The 27,211-nt window shown below is 39.4% G+C and overlaps 2 protein-coding genes across 5 annotated transcripts in view; one reads left to right on the forward strand and one right to left on the reverse strand.

Annotated features, from left to right (window-relative positions):
- Positions 1-27,211, reverse strand: part of LOC129551702 (uncharacterized) — a 447,940-nt gene that overhangs the window by 209,124 nt on the left and 211,605 nt on the right. The gene's annotated exons all lie outside the window — the stretch shown is intronic.
- The window catches only part of RGS13 (regulator of G protein signaling 13), a 28,148-nt gene continuing 21,009 nt past the window's right edge, over positions 20,073-27,211 (forward strand). The window contains exons 1-4 of one of the 2 annotated variants that reach the window (XM_055419921.2): positions 20,073-20,210; positions 21,774-21,844; positions 26,145-26,218; positions 26,722-26,790. In XM_055419921.2, the coding sequence (XP_055275896.1) occupies positions 26,726-26,790 (65 nt within the window). In that variant the 5' untranslated portion in view covers positions 20,073-20,210; positions 21,774-21,844; positions 26,145-26,218; positions 26,722-26,725. Of the gene's footprint in view, positions 20,211-21,773; positions 21,845-26,144; positions 26,219-26,704; positions 26,791-27,211 lie in introns of those variants that run through there. The other variant, XM_088845548.1, reaches the window with a different exon arrangement.

Raw genomic sequence — 27,211 nt, forward strand, 5'->3', positions numbered from 1 at the left:
CCAATATGTCCAACATTTAAAATCAAGATCAACTACAACTCAGGATGGACTCAAAAAGATCTGAAAAAGTATTTTTCTCGTTGAAAAACCAACAGAGGGATTATTGATCAACATTTCCATCTCTCAGGTGATATGTCTTGGCATTATTTGTTTCATTTCTTCATCTCTACATGAATAGCTTATGCTCTTTCTTAGTTCAGTAGCTATGGTTCCTATACAGAATATAACCTTTAATGTTATGATTTGCCTCTGAAAGAATAATGCTAATTTTGCCTTCCTCAGTTGTCAGGAAACGAACAGTCTCTTTTTTTTTCACTCTTAAATAAAAGAAAAATACATATACATTTCCCATAGTCATGACCTCACAGAATTCAATCAAGGATATTTTATTATGAAATGTTCAGAAAAGATGAATTTATAGAGACAGAAAGTATAGACTAGTGGATGCCAGGGGCTGGGGAGAGGCTGCAATGGGCACGCAATCTCTGGGGAGTGACAGATATGTTCTGAAATTAGACTGTAGTTTCAAAATGAGTGAATTTTATGGTATATGAATTATTTCTCAATAAAGCTGCTGAAAATTTTTAATAAATATGTCTCCATGTGATTTGTATTTTCATAGCCAGCAACAGAGTTGTAGACATAAAGAATGATAAAGTTTAGGGTTGTTAAAAAAAAAGAAAAAACTGTTGCCATAGTACAGCTAATTAACATCTTTACTATCCCATTTCCTTTGATGAGCAAAAGTATCTCTGGTCATCCTCACCACGGAAATATTCCTAGTGTTGGGTTATGTGTGTTCTTTTATTAGTTTTGCAATCTCCATTTAAGGAAAAGCTAGTTGATTCCACACCAGGACTGGCTGCCTCACATTCAGACAGCATCCACTCTTTCTTACGTTCAAGATACTGCCAGTTGAGAAAGGATTATTTACCATGACAAATTTTAAATGGAGAATAAAACATAATTTAACTTGAAAAATGTTTCTGTGCCAGAATCATAAATGCCTTGCCAGAGGGAAATCAGACTTCCCTTTAAAGTGGTTTTAATTATTCAGTCTCTGACGTGGTTTCAATATAATCCAAGCCAAATGCTGCCTAAGTCTTCTGTGCCAGCTCTGAAGAGCAGAGTGACAGTACACTGGGCTGCTTAGGAAGAATCCTTTTCCCTTCCCGACCGTGTGGGTTCCATACTCAAGCATCCTGAATCCCTGTGAAGACTGAGTCAGTGAACCAGAGGAGCTTACATTAACTGAGCTTCCTGTGTATCTCAAACCTTCTTTGGATCCTTTTTTGGAACAAACTTTCAAGGGTCAGATCAACACAGTCTACAACCCCAAGTTCCTGGGCTGCCAAGTCACTCATCCGGGAAGTCTTCATGATTTCCCCAGAAAGACACAGTCCCACAGTATCTTTTCAATATTATCTTGCATAATTATTTTGTTTTTAAATCGAGGTGTAGCTGACTTACAACGTTATATTAGTTTCAGGCATACAACACAGTGATTTGATATTTTTATACAACTGATCACCACTATGAGTCCAGTAAACATCTGTCACCATGCAAAGCTATTATAATATTACTGACTATATTACTGTGCTATCCATCATATCCCTGTGACTCTTCATTTTATGACTGGAAGTTTGTACCTCTTAATCTCCTTCCCCTTTTTCCCCTACCCACCTCCCGTTTCCTCTGGCATCCATAAATTTGTTCTTTGTATCAGTGTGTCTGTTTCTGTTATGTTTGTTTGTATTTTAAATTCCACATTGAAGTGGAATCATGCAGTATTTGTCTTTGTCTGATTTATTTCACTTGGCATAATACCCTCTAGGTCCATCCATGTTGTCATAAATGGCAAGATTTCATTCTTCCTATGGCCACGTAGTATTCCATTGTATGCACACATACGTCTTCTTTAACCATGGACGTGTTGGTTGCTTCCACATCTCAGGTACTACTATAATAATGCTGCAGCGGAATATGTTTTCTCTAGTCCTCTGTTGCCTTGGTGCTCATTTCTGCCAAAAAGCCTTACCTGTTCTTAAAGGCAGGGACCATGTCGGTGTTGTTGTTCAGTAGTCCAGTCGTGTCTGACTCTGTGGCCCCATGGACTGCAGCATGCTAGGCCTCCCCATCCCTCACCATCTCCCAAAGTTTGCCCAAGTTCATGTCCATTGCATCAGTGATGCCATCCAGCTATCTTGTCCTCCGACACCCTCTTCTCCTTCTGCCCTCAATCTTTCCCAGTATCAGGGACTTTTCCAATGAGTCAGCTGTTTGCATCAAATGATCAAAATACTGGAGTTTCAGCTTCAGCATCAGTCCTTCTAACGACTATTCAGGGTTGATTTTCCTTAAGATTGATGGGTTAGATCTCCTCACTGTCCAAGGGACTCTCAGCAGTCTACTCCAGCACCACAGTTCAAAGGCATCAATTCTGCACTCCACCTTCTTGACCGTTCAGCTCTTACAACTGTCATGACCACTGGGGAGACCATAGCCTTAACCATACAGACCTTCGTCGGCAGAGTAAAGTCTCTGTTTTTCAACACACTATCTAGATTTGTCATAGCTTTCCTGCCAAGAAGCAAACGTCTTCTGATTTCATGGCTGCAGTCACCATCCACAATGATTTTAGAGCCCAAGAAGAAGAAATCTGTATTTCCACTTTTTTCCTTCTATTTGCCATGAAATAATGGGGCCAGATGTCATTAACTTAGTTTTTTTAATATTCAGTTTTAAGCCGCTCTTTCACTCTCTTCCTTCACCCTCATCGAGAGGCTTTTTAGATCCTCTTTGCTGTCTGCCATATCATTCAGTTCAGTTCAGTTGAGTTCAGTCGCTCAGTCATGTCCAACTCTTTGCGACCCCATGAATCACAGCCTACCAGGCATCACCAACTCCCGGAGTTCACTCATACTCATGTCCATCGAGTTGGTAATGCCATCCAGCCATCTCATTTTCTGTCGTCCCCTTCTCCTCCCACCCCCAATTCCTCCCAGCATCAGAGTCTTTTCCAGTGAGTCAACTCGTTACATGATGTGGCCAAAGAATTGGAGTTTCAGCTTTAGCATCAATCATTAATCACCTTCAAATATCCAACTATCAGATTTCATCCATTTTTCAAGAATTATCTCAATACTACCCCTTCCATAATATACTTATATTATCAATCATATATAATTTCTTATTTCTTGTATACCCTCTCTATGCTGAATCATTTTTCCAAAATTACTTATTCCTCATTACACTGTAAGCCTGTGAGAATAGGAGGTGCTTTGGACTACTTTGTGTTCTCCATTTTGCTCCCAACCCTCAAGCTCTCCTACTGTCATTCTCAGAATTAGAATGGACTCAATAACCTCAATTAAGTCAAGTAGTAATGATTTTGCCATCCTCACCTATAATTATGATATCCATGTACACTGACTCCAAAGTCAGAAACAACGAATAAAACATGCCTTATCTAGCTTCTGTATCTAAGGAGCAAAAAAATACTTCTATTCAATGAGAACTTCTCTGTGAAAATTTTGAAGGGTTCACATCTCTTTTCAACATCCTTTTGCCAGTGTATCCACACACCTCCCCACTCTGTGTTTTGTACATTTCCATCAGCATCTCGAGTGACTTTTATATCACTTTACCTTCTGACACACAGAGCAGTGTGGGGTGGCCCAGAAGAGGAGTGCTTTGCAGTCACTCAGACTCAGTTCCCAATTATGCGGCTCAGCTGGAAGATCTTGGCAAGCTGCTTACCCTATCTGAATTCTGGATTTATTTTCTGTAATATGAAGATCAATAACAGTCCCACATGGTTATTGTGAAGATTACATGGGAAAATGTGTTTAAGATAATTTGCAATCCTCAGCATATTAAAAGTACTAACAATATTAAATTAAAGGTACCAAAACAACTAAACAAATATTTATTTGCATGCCCACTGAGGGCTTTGCACTAATATGCTCTGAGGACCCAAAAATGAACAAGGCTGGTACAGGCCCTATTCTCAAAGAGCTTAGAGTCTAGTGAAGGAGACAGACACTTGAATATGCAAATAGAGGACCCATGACAAGCCCAGTAAATGTGGAAGTAAGCACAGAATGCTTGTAGGCTCAAACAGGGGCACCACAGCTTCAGAAAACACTTTTTCACTCCTCTGATATCTTCAAATTACAGTGAGAACTTAGTACCTACAAAGGATGGTCATTATTAACACACAATCTATTTCATGGTCCAGTGCTGAGGGCACAGTACAAAGTGCTGGGTACCAGCTAAGAGAAGCATCATGCCTTCCAGGGCATGCCACAGTCCAGAACTCACAAGCACAGTCATATGGAGAAATAGGAATCAAACCCACACACAAATATCCATCCATTAGATATGTAATAGAAATAGCCTCAAGGCAAAAGCACAGTCAATACACATGTTCTGTATTTGCATATTTTCCTATTCTGGGTAATAAGTCAAAACTCAATGTGAACAGAGACTGCCTAGCAGTTTCTGTAAAGCAGATGCTCTGTTATGCTTCTAAAGCCTGCACTCTTCATTGTCTAAAATAGCACGCTAATTTTAAAAGGCAAAATAATGCAAGACATACAGAGTGGTGAGTGGAAAAGTTTCAAGGCTTACAAGTCCAATTTCTCATTACAAGTGGCCCCTAGGGAGTAATGAGAAACCACACTCCACTCATCAAACAGGAACCTATGTGGTTATTTTACACTTCACTGTACTTACAGCAGCCTCAGCTGACCAAGAAGCTTCCAGGGGGGGAAAACAACATGAGTTTAGGTAAATGAAGGCTGGTGGCTTTACTGTTTAACACAAATGACAATGGTAAGAGAGGGCCTTGAGTTCATCTGCAGGGGGCATGTCCTCTGCTCTGAATGGGTTTGGCAAAGAGCTGCAGGAGGGAGGCCCACCATGTCTCCACACCTCCCCAGACAGGCATCACCACACTCCTGCTCTGCTCTGCGCCCAGCAGCAGGGTGAATATGCAGGCCCTGACATGTATCCTAGAGCCTGAACGTCCTGGGCGAGTACAGCCTAGAAGTCTTCCATTTCCTTTCAATTTCTAGTCAGATCTGCTTATATTGACTTCAAACCTTGTCCTTTCTTATAATCAAATTCCTTTGCTTGGCTGTGTCTTCTGGGTAATTGACAATTATACACAAATCACCATAAAATTTCTATAAAGCAGCATCCTCATATCTCTGGTCTACTTCCATTTCTTTCGCCTGGATTAAGTCTTCTGTGTTATCAACTGGAAAAAAATGATGAAACTAACTACCATGAACTAACACACTCTCCAGCTCCGGCTCTTGCCTCGCAGAGGATGGGATGGAAGGGCCCCCACCAACTGCACTGCAGCCTGTCAGAAAAGAAGAGTTGCCGGAACTGCTAGAAGGCTGACGAAACCTCGGATCTGCTAACCAAGAGTCACGTGATATCGAGCTCCAGTCTTCTCCTCCGAAAAGTGAAAGTAATAAGCTCTCCCTCCAAAGGTGGTTGAAAGGATTGGGTGAAGTTCTGAGCTCACTGTGCCCATCACAGGCCCTGTATAAATGGTACTTATCCCTAATGTAATCACTCTGATCAACATGCACTACATAATAACCTTGGGACATATGTAAACATGAAATGCAACAGAACTCCTCAAATCTAGTGATTGTGGGCCTGAGTGCCCAGCAGACATGTGATATCAGGGAAAACCCTTGGACCAGAAGTCAAACGTCTGGTCACTGGACACAGCTCTGCGCACTCAGCTGTGTGACCTGGGCCACCCACAACCTTCTTCTCGTCCCATTTTCTCATTTGAAAATTGAAGCAGTTGACCTAAATTGTCTGTAATACCCTTGAGAGGCCACTGGCTGTTATTTTTATGAATCCTCTAGATTAAGCAGGCCCCAACCACAGTATCTGAGAGAACGGAGGTCCGGGTCTGACCCCATACTTCTTTACTTGGTGAGGAAATACAACTAGATAATGCACAGGAGATTTGGGGAGAGGACATGGACAGCACATAAGCCCTTTCCCTGAAGAACTGCTAAGCAGAACACTTGAACTCCTAAAATTCTTCAGACCACATCCTCCAGGGTGATTCTGCAAGATCCCAAATTCACTTTCTGCTGGAAGGAGCAGGCTACCATCCTGATTGATAAAGAGCCTATCTCTCAGGGTTCAAGCACTTGACAGATTTTATCACGCTTAACAGTTAGAAGTCTGAGAGCAGTGAGGAGAAAAATCCTTCTACTGATAAGGAATCTGAAATACTGAAAAGTTAAGTGACTTTCTCTTGAGCACCAAGGAAGGCAAAAGCCGGGGAGCTCTGCAAATTCTCTTTACTCCTCAGACCTTCTAATTAGGTCAGCTGCAAAGGCCCAGGCCACTTGGAAGACCCCTGCTTTGGGTCTCACCCCCGGTGGCCACTGCTGTGCTTCCTCCTTGGACCCCACCCCCTCATCTCAGTGCTCCCCCCAAGTGACATTCGAAGCTGCCCTTCACTCCACCATAAGCATCACTCTCAGCTCCAGTATGCAGCCTCTCCCCTCAACAACTTCAGGGTCGAAAGCCCTCCAGCCGCTTTATCCAATCATAAAGTCAGGAGGATTATTTAATGCCATCTCTCTAAACCCTATTACAGGGAACAGGATTTTCCACAGCCCAGACTAGAATTTATACAAAATTAGCCTCCTGGCATCTATCTCTTGACCTTTTATCTCCCCTTCCAGCAAGACCAGCTGAAGAATTTGTGAGGCCTAGTACAAAATTAAAACAAAGAGTCTTTTGTATAAAAAAAGAAGAATTCTAAGACCATTGCAGCAGAGCATTAAGCCAAGCCCCGGGCCTTGTGTCACTGTGGAATGTATCACCTGCACAGGATTGGGGCCCTGCTTCTCAGCGTCTGTTCTTCATGAGCTCTGAACACGTTTAGAGATATGTGCTCTGTGTTTTCCTTCACCTGAAACATCATCCCTCCCCTACAGCTGCTGAAATATCATCCCTCCTCTACAGCTGCCTCCAGTGCTTGTTGGCCAACCACTCCACCTGACAACACTGACATCCACGTGCCATCACAGCCCCTCAGAGACAAAGGTGCCAGCTAGTTAACTCACTAGATGAATCGTGCCACGTGTCAGCCTGGAGGCCCTAACCCTCACAGCTCCATGTCAACTAGGCATGGCCTCCGGAAACCTAGCTGCAATGCGAATGGGCCCAGGGGAGTGTGCGTGCGTGTGCGTGTGTGTGCGTGTGCATGTGTGTGTGTGTGTGTGTGTGTGTGTGCGCGCGCGCGCGCAGTGTGAATCCCAGCGCTAGTCAAGTGACCTTGCACGTGGCCCACCTGGAAAAGTTCTCCTCAGCAGAGTTTCCTTTCTCTAGGAAGACAGACAAAACATCTAATTTCTCATTCTCTACAACCAAATGCACACTTGTCAACTAAGAACAGCTCTGCCAATTAGCAGAGGCCACAGCCTGAATCAATAAACTTCAGCCTAAAAATAAAGCCACAGGATCCCTTTGCAGTACTGCTTGACTCAAAACAGACCAAAGTGGAATATTCCTTAATTACCACTGTTACATAATAGTTTTTTTTTTTTTTTTGACCCTCTTTTCTCAGGCATGTTTGACTCACCAGGGTATTTCTAGGCATTGCAATTCAGCAATTTTAAATCTGTTTCTAATCTCCAGATAGTATTGTTCATCCTACCAAACAACCCAGGGCCTTGACAGAAAGTAAAAATAAAATAATAAGAAGTGTGTTTGATATTGTCCCAGAGGTTTCTGTGACTATTCTCAGTTCTTTTCATTCTTTTTACTTTATTCTGCTCTGGAAGTTATTTCCAACATTTTATCTTCCAGCTCATTGATTCGCTCTTCTGCTTCAGATATTCTGCTATTGATTCCTTATACAGAAGAGAAAAAGAAAGAAATTTTTTGAAGAGATTATAGTTGAAAATTTCCCCAACATGGAAAAGGAAATAGTCAATCAAGTCCAAGAGGCACAAAGAGTCTCATACAGGATAAACCCAAGGAGAAGCATGCCAAGACACATACTAATCAAACTAACAAAGACTAAACACAAAGAAAGAATATTAAAAGCAGCAAGGGAGAAGCAACAAGTAACATACAAGAGAAACCCCATATGCTAAACAGCTGATCTTTCAGCAGAAACTCTGCAGGTCAGAAGGGAATGGCTGCTGCTGCTGCTGCTGCTGCTAAGTCACTTCAGTCGTGTCCGACTCTGTGTGACCCCATAGACGGAAGCCCACCAGGCTCCCCCGTCCCTGGGATTCTCCAGGAAAGAACACTGGAGTGGGCTGCCATTTCCTTCTCCAATGTGTGAAAGTGAAAAGTGAAAGTGAAGTTGCTCAGTCGTGTCTGACTCTTAGGAATCCCACAGACTGCAGCCCACCAGGCTCCTCCATCCATGGGATTTTCTAGGCAAGAGTACTGGAGTGGCTTGCCATTGCCTTCTCCGGAAGGGAATGGCAGGATATATTTAAAATACTGAAAGGGAAAAATCTACAACCAAGATTACTGTACCCAGCAAGGATCCCATTCAAAACTGACGGGGAAATAAAAAGCTTTTCAGACAAGAAAAAGTTAAGAGAATTCAGTACCACCAAACCTTTTTTACAACAAATGTTAGAGGGACTTATATAGTCAAGAAATATAAGAGAAGAAGGAAGATCTACAAAATCAATGACAATTAAGAAAATGGCAATAGGAACATATATATCAATAACTACTTTAAATGTAACTGGATTAAATGCTCCAACCAAAAGACACAGATTGGCTGAATGGATACAAAAACAAGACCCATATATATGCTGTCTACAAGAAACCCACTTCAGACCTAAAGACACATGTAGACTGAAACTGAGAGGATGGAAAAATAGATTCCATGCAAATGGAAAGAAAAATAAAGTTGGAGTAGCAATCCTCATATCAGACAAAATAGACCTTAAAATAAAGAAGATTACAAGAGATAAGGAAGGACACTACATAATGATCAAGGGATCAATCTAAGAGGAAGACATAACAATTGTAAATACCTATGCACCCAACATAGGAGCACCTCAGTACATAAGACAAACACTAACAGATGTAAAAGGAGAAATCGACAGTAACACGATAATAGTAGACCTTAACACCCCACTCACATCAATAGACAGATCATCAAAACAGAAAATTAATAAGGAAACACAAGTCTTAAATGATACATTAGATGAGACGGCTCTCATTGATATCATCAGGACATTCCATCCAAATGCAGAAGGATACACCTTCTTCTCAAGCGCACGTGGAACATTCTCCAGGATAGACCACATCTTGGGTCACAAATCAAACCTCAGTAAATTTAAGAAAATTTAAATCATATCAAACATCTTCTCCAACCGCAACACTATGAGACTAGATAACAAATTCAAGAAAAAAACTGTAAGAAACACAAACACATGGAGATTAAATATCACGTTTCTAAATAACCAACAGGTTACTGAAGAAATCAAAAGGAAAATCAAAAAATTTCTATAAACAAATGACAATGAAAAAATGACAACTCAACACCTATGGCATGCAGCAAAAGCAGTCTTAAGAGGGAAGTTTATATCAATACACTCCTACCTCAGGAAACAAGAAAAACATTGAATAGACAACCTAAATTTACACCTAAAACAACTGGAAAAAGAAGAACAAAAAAACCCCAAAATTAGTAGAAGGAAAGAAATCATAAAGAACTGAGCAGAAATAAATGAAAAAGAAATGAAAGAAATAATAGTAAAGATTAACAAAACTAAAAGCTGATTCTTTGAGAAGATAAACAAAATTGACAAACCTTTAGCCAGACTCATCAAGAAAAGAGAAGAATCAAATCAACAAAATCAGAAATGAAAGAGAGGTTACAAGAGACAATGCAGAAATACAAAGGATTATAAGAGACTATTATGAACAACTATATGGCAATAAGATGGATTACCTGGAAAAAATGGACAGGTTCTTAGAAAAGTTCAATCTTCTAAGACTGAACCAGGAAGAAATAGAAATTATGAACAACCCAATTACAAGCACTGAAATTGAAGCTGCCATAAAAAATCTCCCAAAAAACAAAAGCTCAGGACCAGATGGCTTCACAGGAGAATTCTATCAAACATTTAGAGAAGAACTAATGCCGATCCTTCTAAAACTCTTTCAAAAAATTGCAGAGGAAGGAACACTTCCAAACTCATTCTACAGGACCACCATCACCCTGATAACAAAACCAAAGACAACACAAAAAAAGAAAACTACAGGCCAATATCACTGATGAACATAGATGCAAAAATCCTCAACAGAATTTTAGCAAATAGAATTCAGCAACACATCAAAAAGTTCATACACCAAGATCAAGTTGGGTTTATTCCAGGGATGCAAGGATTCTTCAATATATGCAAATCAATCAATGTGATACACTATATTAACAAATTGGAAGATAAAAACCATATGATCATCTCAATAGATGCAGAAAAACCCTTTGACAAAATTTAGCACCTATTTATGATTAAAACTCTTCAAAAAATGGGCATAGAAGGAACATAGTAAAGGCCATATATAATAAGCCTACGGCAAACATTATTCTCAATGGTAAAAAACTTAAAGCATTCCCCCTAAGATCAGGAACAAGACAAGGGTGTCCATTTTTGCACTATTATTGAACATAGTTTCTGGAAGTCCTAGCTACAACAATCAGAGAGGAAAAAGAAATAAAGGGAATCCAGAATGGAATAGAAGAAGTAAAGCTCTCATCATTTGCAGATGACATGATACTGTACACAGAAAACCCTAAAGATAGTATCAGAAAATTACTAGGAAGAATCAATACTGTGAAAATGACTATACTACCGAATGCAATCTACAGATTCAATGTGATCCCTATCAAATTACCAATGGCATTTTTCACAGAACTAGAACAAAAAATTTCACATTCATATGGAAACCCAAAAGACCCCATATAATCAAGCAGTCTTGAGAAAGAAGAATGGAGCTTGAGGAATCAACATTCCTGACTTCAGATTATACTACAAAGCTACAGTCATCAAGACAGTATATTACTGGCACAAAAACAGAAATATAGACCAAGAGAACAAGATAGAAAGCCCGGAAATAAACCCGTGCACCTATGGGCACCTTATTTTTGACAAAGGAGGCAAGACTATACAATGGGGGAAAGAAAGCCTCTTCAATAAATGGTGCTGGGAAAACTGGACAGCCACATGTAAAAGAATGAAATTAGAACACTTCCTTAAACCACACACAAAGATAAACTCAAACTGGATTAAAGACCTAAATGTAAGACCAGAAACTATAAAACTCTTAGAGAAAAACAGGCAGAACACTTGATGACATAAATCAGAGTAAGACCTTCTATGACCCAACTCCTAGAGTAATGGAAATAAAAACAAAAGTAAACAAGTGGGACCTGATTAAACTTAAAAGCTTTTGCACAGCAAAGGAAACTATAAGCAAGGTGAAAAGACAACCCTCGGAATGGGAGAAAATAATAGCAAATGAAACAACTGACAAAGGATTAATTTTGAAAGTATACAAGCAGCTCATACAACTCAATGACAGAAAAACAAACAACCCAATCAAAAAGTGGGGAAAAGACCTAAACAGACATTTCTCCAAAGAAGACATACAGATGGCTAACAAACACATGAAAAGATGCTCAACGTAGCTCATTATTAGAGAAATGAAAATCAAAACCACAATCAGATATCACCTCACACTGGTCAGAATGGCTATCACCAAAAAGTCTACAAACAATAAATGCTTCAGAGGGTGTGGAGAAAAGGGAATGCTCTTGCACTGTTGGTGGGAATGTAAATTGACACAGCCACTATGGATTCCTTAAAAAACTAGGAATAAAACCACCATTTGATCCAGCAATCCCACTCCTAGGCATAAATCCTCAGGAAACCAGGGTTGAAAAGGACACATGTTCATTGCAGCACTATTTACAGTAGCTAGAACATGGAAGCAACCTAGATATCCATCGACAGATGAATGGATAAAGAAGTAGTGGTACATATACACAATGGGATATTACTCAGCCATAAAAAGGAATACATGTGAGTCAGTTCCGATGAGGTGGATGAACCTAGAATCTATTATACAGAGTGAAGTGAATAAGAAAGAGAAAGATAAATATCGTATGCTAACACATATATGCAGAATCTAGAAAAATGGTCCTGAAGAATTTATCTACAGGGCAGCAATGGAGAAACAGACATAGAGAACAGACTTACGGACATGGGGAGAGGGGAGGAGAGGGTGAGATGCATGGAAAGAGTAACATGGAAACTTACATTATCATGTGTAAAATAGACAGCCAACGGGAATTTGCTGTATGTCTCAGGAAACTCAAACAGGGGCTCTGTATCAACCTAGAAGGGTGGGAATGGGAAGGGAGATGGGAGGGAGGTTCAAAAGGGAAGGGATATATGTATACCTATGACTGATTCATGTTGAGATTTGACAGAAAACAACAAAATTCTGTAAAGCAATTATCCTTCAATTAAAAAATAAATTAAAAAAAATAAGTGCATTTCCTAGGTGGCACTAGTGGTAAAGAACCCACCTGCCAATGCAGGAGACAAAAACATGTGATTTAATCCCTGGGTCGGGAAGATTCCCTGGAGAAGGTAATGGCAACTCATGCCAGTATTCTTGCCTGGAGAATCCATGGACAGAGGAGCCTGGCAGGCTACAGTCTGTGGGGTCACAAAAAGTCAGACACGACTTAAGAGACTTAACTGATAATAATAAGAGACTTATGATATAATAAGAGACTCATTATATTTTAATAAGTACTGTCTATCACCACACACATCATCCAATATGACCAGCATTTTGAACTGCCAGCATTATTCAGAAAAGTCTGGTGTTTTTCATGTGTCATCAAATTCAAGTACATTTTGCTTTATGTTACATTCTGAAATACTGAACATCAGCTGAGTTTCAGAAATTTAAACTAGAGAAATTCACTAAGGGAATTGTTACAGAATTCTTTTGTAAAACACTGCTTTCAATATGAATAATCATCCCATAATCTATATTTTTTTGTCAGATATTTTACATATTCTGGCAGTAGGCAGCATATACCGTGCTTTAGCATCAGTGCCCATGCTGCATCATCTGAGACAGATAACTAAAATGTGAAGCACTGCATTCTATTTATTCAACTTATGAAACCGTGCTACTAACACTTCAGTGCAGAGGCCAAGTTCTCAATATGAAATGCATCAACTACAGTGAATACAGTGCAGTAAGAACAGGACAAGATTTATGTAACTACAGCATCTGTGCCACACATCTTTCTGATAAAGAAAGACATCTGGACACATGTGCCTGAAAACTCTCAGTTATTACATAAAACTTGAAATAAAAATGTAAGATATGTGCAATTCTCTAGTTCTCAGTCAGGAGTAAATCAGAAAAGGGATGTGAGACCTTACAGTAAAAAGAACACAAAGTCCTGGGTTTTTTCTGATTTGGAACAATGAAAAATAGATCTGTTTCTGTGTCAATAAAATGAAGCTTTCAAATCGACTAATCTCCAAAGTTCCTTTATTTTTTTTAACCTTGAAATATTTGAAGTAAAATTTTTTTTTCTCTCTTTTTTTTTATTTTATTGAAGGCTAATTATTTTACAATATTATATTGGTTGGTTTTGCCATACATTGACATGAATCCACCCTGGGTGTACATGAGTTCCCCTTCCTGAACCCCCCTCCCACCTCCCTCCTCCTTTTATCCTCCCTCTGGGTCATCCCCGCACACCAGCCCCGAGCATCCTGTAACATGCATCGACCCTGAACCGGTGATTCGTTTCACATATGACAACATACATGTTTCAATGTCATTCTCCCAAATCATCCCACCCTCACCCTCTCCCATAGAGTCCCAAAGACTGTTCTATATATCTGTGTCTCTTTTGCTGTCTCGTATACAAGGGTTATCATTTGCATCTTTCTAAATTCCATATATATGCGTTAGTACACTGTATTTTTAAACTCTAAATTTCTTTGATAAAATTTCTACTTTAAAATAGGATTGGAGAAGCAGCTCTAGTACAAGCTCTGCAACTCGTTACATAGAGAACACCAAGATTTAAACAGACTTTTCACCCTTGTTGTAAAAGTCTCATTCACAAAGCTGTTCAGCAAAGGTATTAAGAAAACAAGCAATTAATATAATTTTCACACTTTTATTTACCCTCTGCCTACTTAGAAAAGCAATAAAATGGGGTACATGTAAACTAACCTGAAAAAAATGCCATCTTCCCTATTATATTTGAAAGTTTTCAGTAGTTAAATTTCATGATTTATTAAACATTATTTTCTGTTTTATTTGAAAATATGTCTGGGGAAAATGGATGTTTGTGATGACAATCCAGAAATTTTTCTTTTTCAGACTCTGTCACACCTCAGTCCCTCTTATCTAATTCCTATTCTGCCCCTTTCCTTGACTTCATCTATAAAAATCATTCAATAATCTATATTGTCATGGTGTTTATATTCAGAATGCCTCATATGATTCTAGGTCCCCAGGATTATATTTTTTATAATGGCAATACTTCTCATTTTTCTTTGTATATAATTTTCTTTGGATCAAATTATTTTTCCTTTGTGTAAAAATGCTTTAAGCATAGATTTTCTATATCTTGAAAAAAATACTTTAATTGACTAGTTCTACAGTTGCTAAAGCAATCCCCACATACTCAAACTTGATGGAGGAAAATATGTATTTTTTTATGGAGGAAGGCACATCAAAGTAGATTTCTAAAGCTCTGGGATTGCAGTTTTCTTAATTTCCTGCTTTTCCTTAAAATTAAATGTATTTTAACTCATTTTATTTGCCTATAGTATCCTTCCAAAGGTTCTACTATGCAGTTTCATTTCATTTTTCAGATCCAAAGACAAACATTTGCTTTGTGTTTATTCTAGTTCTTTATTTGATAGACTCACAAGGACTCTATTGTTCAAATTTGCATGTTGCATAAAAATACATATTTGAGTAAATTATACTTACAAAGCTCAGAATCTGCTGACATATGTCATTAACTACTATACTAATTATAGATTATAAAAAGGTTACAGGGAAGACATACGGCTGTCTCTAAGGAAGGTTTGCGATGGGGAAATTTATGCAATATAATCCCTCTCCCTAAATTCCACAATTTTTACAAAAGTAAACATTGGCTAAAAGAACGTTAAGGGTAGTTTTTGTTTTCGATGAATCTTGTTAGAAAGGGAATACGTTCATGAATCGTTCAAATACTGACTGAGCATCTACTGCCCCAGTCTCAGGGCCCCATCCACACACGCAGCTGAAGACTGGGTGAGAAGATGGGATTCCTTCGGTCAAGGAAGGAGAGGGATGCAAGCCGACACTGAGTTCTCTACCCTTTGAAGTTCCCTCCCTGCCATGGAAGGAGTTATTTCTTCTCAGACTGGCCTTTCCTCTGAGCCGCTACCTAGCCAGCTGCTTCCCTGAGTCCCTGGACACCACAGAGACAGCCAGTAGAGGAATGGAGGTCTTCATCACTGCTCACCACTGCCCTGGGGACAGATTTGTTTTGTTTCCAGAGTGTCAGCATGTTTTGCAGTAGTGATCTGCACAAGGGCCATTTTAATATCTGCAATTAAAAAAAACTAATTAAACAAAGCACAGGAAATATGCCCCAAGTGTGTTTGTTCCTCCTATCTAGAGCAGAAAATCCACACACCTTACAGGAAGTCCCTAGCTTGTATAAAGAATAAGGGTAGTGAGGTGAATTGTTTAGATGATGAGAAACCAGATAGGCCTCAGCTCTGCAACCATGTTCCAGCACGCCCAGTATGTCTCAGGCATTTCTCACTTAACGAAGCAAATGATGGTGTTTCCATCTGTGAAAACAAGGAAATACTGGAGTTCCAGCTTCCTTGCTATTTCATTGCATTTAACTTTGTGAAAAAATAAATACATTATATATTATATATATACATACAAAAGAAAAGATCTTCTCACTACCAGACACATAGAAATGTGACAGGAAAAATATTTTTATAACAAACAACCCCATTTAAATGCAGAGTTGAGCTCACAAAAGGTAAGAAAAATCCCCAAGGAAAAAGAGAAGGGATTCTAAACCAGAGCAGAGCAGTAAACTAGAATGAAATGTACAGCTGAGCTTAGCATTTGCTAATCTCATTTATCTAGAAGTCCAGCTCTTAGGAGTCCTTTGAAAGCCAGAAAGAGAGACCCCAGTCTGTACTAGGTAGGAAGATGAGTCAAAGACCCTCAAGATGCTGCATCTTCAGTGAGAGAGCAGACAGGAAAGTCCAGTTAGCCGAAAAGACTGAGGACAAGACTGAGCAAGTGTGCTGGATTCAGCCCACTACCAGGTGTGTGCTTTGCTGGATTTATCATTTAAACTTACCCTATCTGTGTGGTCCAGGAACATCCCCCCCACTCCCACCCCGAACCCCAAGTCAAGAACTAACAAAGTTGTCCTGAGTTGGAAGGGCCTGGGCCCCCTGACAGAGCCAATGCAAATCCTCTTTAAAGGGGTGTACCCTCAACCCCAGCAGAGGCTTCCACAGATAATGTGAATGTACAATAAAGCTAACAGATGCATCCCAGTCCAAATGAAACAACTGTGCACTCTCTTCTTTTTTCCAGGAAAAGAACATCACTTTCCTAGCTAAGTTAATGTTGCTTTAAATACAGCAGGGAAAACAATAAACTTCTTACTGGTCCCTGGAGCCTAACTGGTGAGGACAGAATGAGATTGCTTGCTACATGCTCAGGAGAGAATGGAAATCAAGCAGGGCTGCTGTCGCTGTGCAATTATGAACTGGAGATCAGGGTCCTGAGAACATTACTGATTTCCTGGGCAGGCCAAGAGAACAGATTCTGAACAGCCGCCATGTGGAAACAATAATGATCGCACATTAGTGACTGAGCTTTTTAACTATCGCACATTAGTGACTGAACTTTATAGGCTGGCAGAACCCTGATTGTAACAAAGGCATCTTTAGTGTCAATCATTTGAATGAATGCAGACAAAACTGAAAGCTAGTTTTAATTGCTATTTAAGTGCATTCTGTCCTGGGAACAGTGTCCGATGTTCTGTTGACTTGCTTCTAATATATGTTGTCACTATGTTTCTGGCTCACACAGGGAAGAAGCCAAAGTTAGATTGTGTCTAAATTGGCAGCAAGCCAGAGCCAACAAGACCAGGAGGTGAGTCAGGGCTCGGTGGCAGACACAGGGCTACACACTAGGACATGGACCTTGAGTGCATGACGACAGATCCTGGTTCTGCCAGAATGCAACATGGGAAGGCACTGCAGGCAGAGAGGGTCAGGTGCCAGGCTAGCAGCAGATCCAGAGTTGAAAGAAAGCAGGAGCAGACTTCAGTCATCCTGACAGGGGCACAGGTGGAACGAGCGGAAATCCATTCAGAAAACAAGGGGATCCGGGAGAGGCAATGCAATGCAATGAAATGCAATGAAATCCCTCATGAAATGCAAATCATGAGTATGTGCTCACCCCTGAAAAAGGGCCTCATCTCTTATTTGGTGATACAATGAGGGCTGTGGCTAAGAGACTAGTAGTCTGGGCAGTTTCTTAGAGCAAGATATTATGTATGAATGGCAAAGAACTCAGATGCTTCCTAAATTTTTAGTAAAAATTCTGTATCTTTGTAGAAAAGAACTTGAATAAAAATGTCTTTAAATTCTTTACTGAAAGAATGTGGAGCTAAAACAATTGCTTAAAAAATGCTTCTGTGAAAGACCAAAGAGGATATGTCTGGCATATTCACCTCACCCGAGACTGGCATTGTTCCAATTCACTTTTTATTTCATTTGTCTTTTTGAATTAGCAAACAGGAATGAGCATTTTTATACAGTACTAAGTATTACTGTAAATGTTTTTATAACTTATTATCTAACCATTTAATTTTCAGTTTAAAGGGAATAAACACATTCTAATTGAGTTTTTCTAAGTATCAGATGAACACAGCTAGAAATAACTGCCGAATATGATTATCAAATTTGGTTTGAAAAGAAATATATCTCTGTGGGCAGGTAGAAAATAAAAGTTTGTACTTCCATAGAAGTTCACACAGCAGTAAGTGTAGTAACCATTGCATATGCTCTCAAAGCAGAAAATCTGACATATGGGAATGAAAACACTGCCACAAACTATCGACTACTGGGTACATTTCTCTGAAGAATTCACCAGTGCCTAGTAGTCAAGACACTAGGCATTTCTTTTGAGTCTAGAATATACTAAGTGCTACCCTATGAACGAACGGCAACAAGTATGTAAGTAGGATGTACTGCAAATAGTAGGCTTATTTCTTAAACTACCACCACCACCACCAACAATCAATATCCAATGTTTCATTATTTTATTCCTATAAAGTTCATTTTGGATTTTAACTATACAAAAATATTAAATATTAACTGACCATATGCATTTTGAACTTGTGTGACTTTGGACTTAGTCTGGCTGAAACAGAAATAGAGTAAATGCAGATCGAAGTTAATCAGAAAAAAAAAAAAAATTAGCGTTTCAAAGGCAATGGTGATGCAGAGCTGCACCACCAGAAGCCCCAGGATCCTGGTATCCGCCTTGACCTGACACCACTGAATCAGTCACACCCTCTTAGGCACCAAGAACTGCACTGCTCCAACCCATTAATTGTTCTGACCTACACTTTTCCAGCGAAACCACAAATGCTATGGAATCTACCACAAGCGTCCACACCTGTTCTGGAATCCTTCCCGGACTGCCCTCTACCTCCCAACTCTTTACTCTGTTCTACGGGCTTTTTTGTTCCCCAGTCCCTGTTGATACCCAGTTTTCACTCTAGAGGAAGATGCTCCAGTTTTGTTCAGTTAAACAGTCTTTGAAACTGCCAATCATTCAGACTGTTACTTTCAGAAACTTCCTGCCTGCTTCCTGCACCCAAACCACAAGAAAGAAGTCATTCCTGAACCCCAGGCTCGGTGCCTGGAGAGTCTCAAATGTTCTAAGCCGGGGAAGGAACTGCATAGTTAGAAGCCAGTGAAAATGACTGCATTCAGCAAAGGACCTGGATGGTTCTCAGCTAATCCAAACCTCACCCTTTATTTCCTGCAACATTGCTACATCTATTCAGCTTCTGACTTTCTGAAGTCTGTCTGCCTTTTCTACTCCCACACTTAACCGTTTAGGCTTGACATATTCATTTCCCTGGGTTTAAACCTCAAAATTATAAAATACACATAAATATAACCTTCTACATAATTAGGCTCCTAATTACTTTAAGAAACACTCCATCAACCACAGCCTGCTCTTCTTTCCTACTGTTTTATTTAGCATTCTTCCACTCCCCCCACCTCCATTTCTCTACCCCCACCACCCTATTGCTCCCCCGCCCCCCGACACACACATTTACATCAGAAATAGGATAGGGACACTGGCAATTTCACCACCCTCTAAATTCACCAGTCCTCATCTGCAGTGCTGTGCTATTTAGATTTTAACAGGTGTTTTAACAAACTGGAGAATAATGGGAAGTCCCAAAACTACCTGTGAGGACCAGTTGAAAGAAATAGAAAGATTTAACTAGAAAACAGGCCTCTTTAGATCTTTCCCTTGTTATAAGTCTTTAGTAATTTGACTGCTCCAGATTGATTTTAATAGTTCTTGATAATTTGATAGCAAGTATTTGCTGTGGTAGCCAACTTACTGGCATTCAGTTCCCTGTCTTTTTTAAAAGGGATATTTTAACTTTAAGCTATACATTTTCTAAAACTAGGAAAATGAATGACTGGGGGGAAAAAAAGTTGACTACTACACTGAAGATTTCATGGAGTTATGGCTTCCAATCATCTGATCATTTCAGATGGGCTGACAATGTTAGATAAAACCTCTTTATCAGCAATGCATCGCACCCCACAGCACTAATTTCCATAGTTGACAAAACCTCTCTTTGCATAGATATGTATGTAAAAACAGAACATTCAGTACAGAGGCCAGAGTGCCATCGAAGGTAATTACAGGGACAGTAAAGTTCTTTTATGCCAGCAAAAACACTGGGTGTTTCAGGGAATTTCAGAACCTGATTTCAAAAGGATCATACAGGGAGGAAATAAAATTCAGCATGGTGGACTCCTCTACAGCATATATTTGTAAGTATGAGATTCTGTAAAATAGTTGAACACAATGATGTTTGCTTGATATAAATGACTACTGGATGTTTATTTCAACAGCACAAGTATTAGCAGTTTCTTTCTACGGAAACAAAGAATCTAACTAGTAAACACATATTTGCGTGGCCTAGGTTTTGAATACTTAAAACTTAAAGTGACATGTGTATAAATGAAGCTTCTAAACTTGAGCAATAAAGGAAATATTACAGTTTTAGAGTATGGCCTTTCATTTTATGTGTTTTTTGAGTGATTGTGTGTATATGTTTAGACAAGAATATAAAGTCAGGTATTTCAAAATTGTTTGTTTCAAAAATCATGCATTAGTTCCATCATATAATAAGCTGTACTGATTTCAGGTGTAGGTTGTTAGTTTCTATGAAGCATTAACTTGATTTTATGAAATTTCTTCATTCTTTAATGTGATGCCTAAGCACAACTACACATATTACTTTTTTTAAAAAGGCAATAATTTTGTGTGCTGTGGCAAACAAAATCTCACTAAGATAAAAATTTTTTTCTAAATCTTATATGACATGTTACACTGTAAAATAAACGCATTTAAATGCCAACACAACTTATGAACAGAAAGACTATCAGGATAATAAAAATGTTTTTAAATATGTTAAAAGACTCCATTTAAGAAAATGTATTTCTTTTCCTATTAGTTTGAGAAGTTTCATTTGGGAGGATAAGGAGAGGAGGGAGGTGGGAGGGGGGTTCAAGAAGGGGAACACATGTACACCCGGGGCGGATTCATGTCAATGTATGGCAAAACCAATATAATATTGTAAAGTAATTAGCCTCCAATAAAAAAAAAGTATATAGAGAAGATATAAATAAAGCAATATACCAAGTTCATGGGTGGGATAACAACATAAAAATATGTCAATTTCCTCATAGTTGATAATATAAATTCACTGAAATTTTAATTAAAGTCCTGATTTTGTGAGAAACTAGCAAACTGATTTTAAAATTTATATGAAAGAATAAAAATCCATGCATAACTAAAAAAAAAAGAGGAAATTGAATCTATTCCTGGCATATTATATATCTGACTCCATTAATAATAACGCATTTAAAACCAGTCTACAAATTCAATCTCATAGATAAAAAATAGTCTTTATTTAAAATAATCAGGAAAAAAGTTGGAGGCAAAATCAAATGGAAACCTAAACTTGTTCTAAATATTCTATGCTTAGCTAGTAGAAGTGCACACTAGTTTTACCCAGAGGATATTAAATAATAAGTAAATTAACACACAATATTAAGTAAGAAAAAATAATTTTAATAAAGCAATGGAAACTACAAATTAAATGTATAGGAATTTTTATAATATCAATGCATGAAACTAATTAAAAAAAAACCTAAATAAGGAGTTAATAAATAAAAAATGCGGATAATCATAATCCGGTACTTACAAAGTAGAAAAAATATTTGCTTAAAATGTAAGGCAAGGTATTTATAGAAATCTTTGCCAAATATGTGTTCTCCATAAAGTACGTGATAATTTTTTGTTTCTTTTTGTTATTATTTTATCTTTAGGTCAATGGAATTTTTCCACATATCTTACCACCAATATGAGAAAAAAATGATTACTGTTGATGTGAAGCTTGGTGAGTTTCTCCAATTTAAATCAATTCTATACCTTTTCAGTTTAAGTCATTCTTTCACAGGAAACTCCTTTTCTTGTCAAAACAGAATTGTAGTTCTATGGAACAGTTGAGGCTCATTTTTATTTTTACCAGTAAATGACCATGTGTGCTCTAATTTAAAGGGTCTAATTTCACCAAAAATGTTCTTAATTGGATTTAACTATAAGCAAGACAAATATGATTTATCAACAGGATATTTTAATCAAATTCTAAATGTTAAGAACTATACTTTAAATTTTCTTTAGAATTTACTCCTTTTGGGAACAAAAATATTTCTTAAAAGTTTGCAATTGTACATAGGAAAGTGTTTCACTCTGTCACTCTATGTTTTGGTAACTCTAGACATGGATGCACTACTTAATGATAAATATTGTTGAACGCAAGACTGCAGACATTTTTCTCTTTAAACCACTAGTTATTTTGTAAGTTCTTTGTCCTTACACTGTGAATTGTATTTTCTTCATTTTATCAAATGAAGTTCCAAGTCTGCCTTTTCTATTCTCGTTTTAGAGCTATGAGGATTACAATTTCTAAAGTTTCAGTTCAGTTCAGTTCAGTCGCTCAGTCGTGTCCAACTCTTTGCGACCCCATGAATCACAGCACGCCAGGCCTCCCCGTCCATCACCATCTCCCGGAGTTCACTCAAACTCATGTCCACAGAGTCAGTGATGCCATCCAGCCATCTCATTCTCTGTCATCCCCTTCTCCTTCTGCCCCCAATCCCTCCCAGCATCAGAGTCTTTTCCAGTGAGTCAACTCATCGCATGAGGTGGCCAAAGTACTGGAGTTTCAGCTTTAGCATCAGTCCTTCCAATGAACACCCAGGATCAATCTCCTTTAGAATGGACTGGTTGGCTCTCCTCGCAGTCCAAGGGACTGTCAAGAGTCTTCTCCAGCACCACAGTTCAAAAGCATCAATTCTTCGGCACTCAGCTTTCTTCACAGTCCAACTCTCACATCCATACATGACCACTGGAAAAACCATAGCCTTGACTAGACGGACCTTGGTTGGCAAAGTAATGTCTCTGCTTTTTAATATGCTATCTAGGTTGGTCATAACTTTCCTTCCAAGGAGTAAGCGTCTTTTAATTTCCTGGCTGCAATCAGCATCTGCAGTGATTTTGGAGCCATTTCTTAATGGACTAGAAAACCAGAAAATGTCACCAAACACAGCTTTGGTTATCTAATTTTTCTATGTAAAATACATCTTCTACAAAACTCTGTCACTAAATATTTATGAAGGAAGATTACAGGCAATGTATGCTGACACACAGAAAAACACGAATAAGATTAACTGGAACAACTTAGAAATTCTGAGCTGAACTTTACAAAGGGGAAGGAAGGCAGTCTGACAACACATGCTTCCTGTGCATGCAGAAGACTTAGGAAATACTTTCTGAGGGACAGGGTATAAGCCGACGGAGGATCAATCAGATTAACTAGAACAGAAAGATTGTGCACACGTGCTTTTTTTCTAATATTTGCAGTTCTGCTTTAGAGAAAAGGAAATTAGGCAAGTGAGAGTTTAGTTAATACACCTAAGTTCACACAGCTAGTAAGAGCCTGAACTCAAGCATATGTCTGTCTGGCTTCAGAGCCCAGGATTACTTTAATACACCCTGCCGCCTCTCAGGAGCCGCAGGAGCCCCCTAAATGCCAGTGTGCCTGGAAATTAACCTTTGCTGTGCTTCTGACCGCGTGGGTGTTGCACACTAGAACTGCTCTGCTTTTGTCAAACAGGTCCATTGAATTTTTAAAAGAAAATAGGACGACTTATCAACAGACATGAACTTTAGATACACAGATCACCAATGTGTGCATGTAGAGCCAGTAGATCAAGCAAGGTGACAACGAGGTATAAAAACTATGGGTAAAGTAGAGCTGGGAGCACAAGTCCAGGCCAGTGGAAGGCAGAGATGACCAGCAACACTGACAGGAAAGGCACACGAAGGAAAGAAGTCCTCCACCATCCTCCCACTTACAAGACAGGCAGAGAGTCATCGGGGAATCTGTGTCTTAGAGGCCGTCACAGAGACGGAGACTCTTGAAACCTGGACAACATTAACACAGTTCAGGGTCTGTCTGATTTACACACAGGATCAGTTAAGTACAGCCAGTCACTGCAACGGTTTTCTCAGCCTCCATTATTTCAGTGTTAATCATCTTCAGTCAGATTTGTTCTTCTAGAAAAAGACTTATTTTCATCACACTATTATTTAAAGACTTCAATGAGTTATCCCTACCAACAGAGTAGAGCCCAGCAGAATCTACCTGCATGAGCAAACACATCCCTATAATAAACTCTCCCTTTGCTTTAATTTGCATGTATCTATATTTGCACTCCAGAGTCCTAATTTTGTTCCATCCTACAGAAATATTTAACAATCTGTACCTTGGTCCCCCTGACAGCAGAGACTGATAGAGAAACTGAAGCCCATCAGACCACAGCCAGCACCCATAATCTCTCACCCAAACCTGCAAATACACTTAGATTTGCTCCTGCTTGCCCCACCCCTCTCAGTTACAAGGAGAGAGTAACTTCCTCCTGTGCTTCCACCAAGACATTTCAAAGTCCAAGCTCCCACATTCTGAATCCCTCCTCCTCCTCATTTTTCAGAAACCTGAAATTCTACTGATTTTCTCTCTTTCTCTTATGTCTTCATCTTCTGTCCATAGTTAACACGGCCAGCCTCAGGCTGAACCACTCACAGTGTTGACTTCGTGAATGATGTCCCCGAGATGTGTGGGTCAAGACGGCCACACAGCACAGCCCTGCCTCTCCATCTCCAGTATGCTCTCAGAAGGAAGGAAGGAAGGAGAGAAGGAGGGAGGGGGAAAAGGAAGGAAGAAAGGAGGGAAAGAAAGTGCAAATAGCCTGTACAAGCAGCCCTATGTGTGTCCAGGTCTCCATTGCCTCTTATTTTCTTCCTTCTTCCTGCCCTTGCCACTCCACTGAAACCACTCTCCCTGGGGTTATAGATGACCTTCTTGCTTCCAATGGACAGTTTCAGTCCTTTGCTCTCTGAATTTCTACCCAGGTTCTAAGAGTTAGCCATTTTTCTCTTTTGATAGTTCATGCCTTGGTTTCTGTGACACTTTATTATTCTGATTTTCCTCCCGCAAGCCCCTCTTTTTCAGTCTCCTGAAATACGTGTGTTTATTCATCTGTCTGGAGCCACCCGCTTTTCTCAGGTTACACTGTCTCCTGGACCATCTCCCTTTTTCTTTTGGCTTCTCCTGTGTGTTTTATGAAAACTCCCCATGTTTACCTTGAGGTTGAATCTCTTTTACCTGAACTTGTTTCCTTTCTTTCTCCCACCAGGAAGAGACAATACATCAACACGTTATGGTAATTCCTCCTCCCAAACACCTGAAATCTGTCCCCTTCACTATTTCTGATGCCGCCTTTCTCACCTAAGCCTGTACCATCCCTCCCCTGGACGTCCCTCCTGTGGTCACCTCCTAACTGGTCTCCCCAATTCCACCCTGGCCAGCCTACAATCCATTCTTCCACAAAACCGATTTCAAATGTTAACACACCTATTCCATATTTTCAAACTTTCGCTGACTTCCAGCTTCTTACTATGAAACTGATGGTATGGAAGGCCTATGGCGCTTGGCTTCTCCCTCCCTAGTAACTTCATCTCCTACCACACTCCTGCTGCAGTGAACACTTCAGAACCTCTTCGCGCTCTCTCCCTGCCACACTGTGGACTCACACAGTGATCACATCCTTTCATTTCCTCAGTGAGGATTTGACCCACTGCCTCCTGACCTGAATCCAAGCTGCATCTCTCCTTCACTCAGCAGTTCCTGCTCATCCCCTAGGATGAGCTACCACTCATGAGCTCCAGCCCAGCTAGCACTTCACCTCAATGCCTTCTCTCACCACCTCCAGGTCTGGTTAGATTCTGCTCCCATGTGTACTCATGGGCCCTGTACTTTCTGTTGCAGATTCCCCACCACACAAATTTTCACTGCCTGTGAGTAAGGATGGGAAGAGGAAAAACAAGATCTATGTAGACCCCTGGCAGCCAGAACTTGGCACATAACAAGTGTTCAACAGAGGCTTCCCATGAGTCAATAAAGACCAATATAAAACTGTTTATCCTTAATAACTCATTGTATTTAAGTGTGAATATATATTTAGCAAAATATTTCCAGCCCTCATTATAAAGTGTAGACTTAATTATTTTTAACAAGTGTTCGAGTTTTTTCTCAAAATCCGGAATTAAAAACTTTGTATGCAATACCTTGTCAGATAAAGCCTGGGCTGACTAAACTCTACCTGAATTTTAAAGTCAAAGTTACACTGACCGGAGTGGGGAAAGTCAGGTAAGCAACACTCCATTCAGAATTTGCCCTTAAAAAAAATCTTACTTTTTACTTGGTTATTTACAATGTTTTATTTGGTTAACTACTAAGAGGCCAGCTCTTGTTCCATATATTGAGAGGTCTTCCTATAAAAATGAATTACTTGACATGAGAAGACTTGGGACTTGGTGAATTCATTGTTGGCAGGCCCTACGTGGAAAGATTTTTTTGGAAGAGCTGTGTTTTTTTAAAAGATGTTATTAGAGAATAGGTGGGCCAGATGGGTCCTAAAGTCACAACTCAAACTGCGTATATTCCTATATTTTCAAAATTATTTATGGCATATTTATGAGTCATTTTGTTCTCATCTCTCCTTCTCATTCCCACAGTAGTTGTGTTCCATTAACTTCAAGAGCCCATCGTTATTTTTTATGATTAAACTTGGTGTGTTCTCTAGAAATAGACTCTAACATAGTAATTTTTAAATGACTAAACTATGCTAAGGAAATGCTTCATTTCTCTAGAAAAATGAGCAGGCGGAATTGTTGGATTTGTAAGGTGTGCAGAGATGAAGCTAAGAGACCCCCTTCAAAGTAAGTCACGTGTAAAGTCTACTACCATTTTAATGCATATTTTTCACATGACAAGTAGGTGTATGTTTATTCAACTTCTGTCAATACATTTTGCTCAGAAAGTAAAATTTGCATTTCGGTTCAGTTCAGTCGCTCAGTCGTGTCCGACTCTTTGCGATCCCATGAATCACAGCACGCCAGGCCTCCCTGTCCATCACCAACTCCCAGAGTTCACTCAAACTCACGTCCATAGAGTCGGTGATGCCATCCAGCCATCTCATTCTCTGTCGTCCCCTTCTCCTCCTGCCCCCAATCCCTCCCCATTTGCATATGAGTAATTCCACCAGAAGGGTAATCATGTATTACACTAAAGTTCCATTTTCATTATTCATGGTTTACACTTGAGAATTCAGGAAGTTAATGTTTTTAGAGAGTCTATTAT

The sequence above is a fragment of the Moschus berezovskii genome, chromosome 17 (genome assembly GCF_049115385.1).
Source record: "Moschus berezovskii isolate FMDL1 chromosome 17, NW_MosBer_1.0, whole genome shotgun sequence".
NCBI classification, from domain to species: domain Eukaryota; kingdom Metazoa; phylum Chordata; class Mammalia; order Artiodactyla; family Moschidae; genus Moschus; species Moschus berezovskii.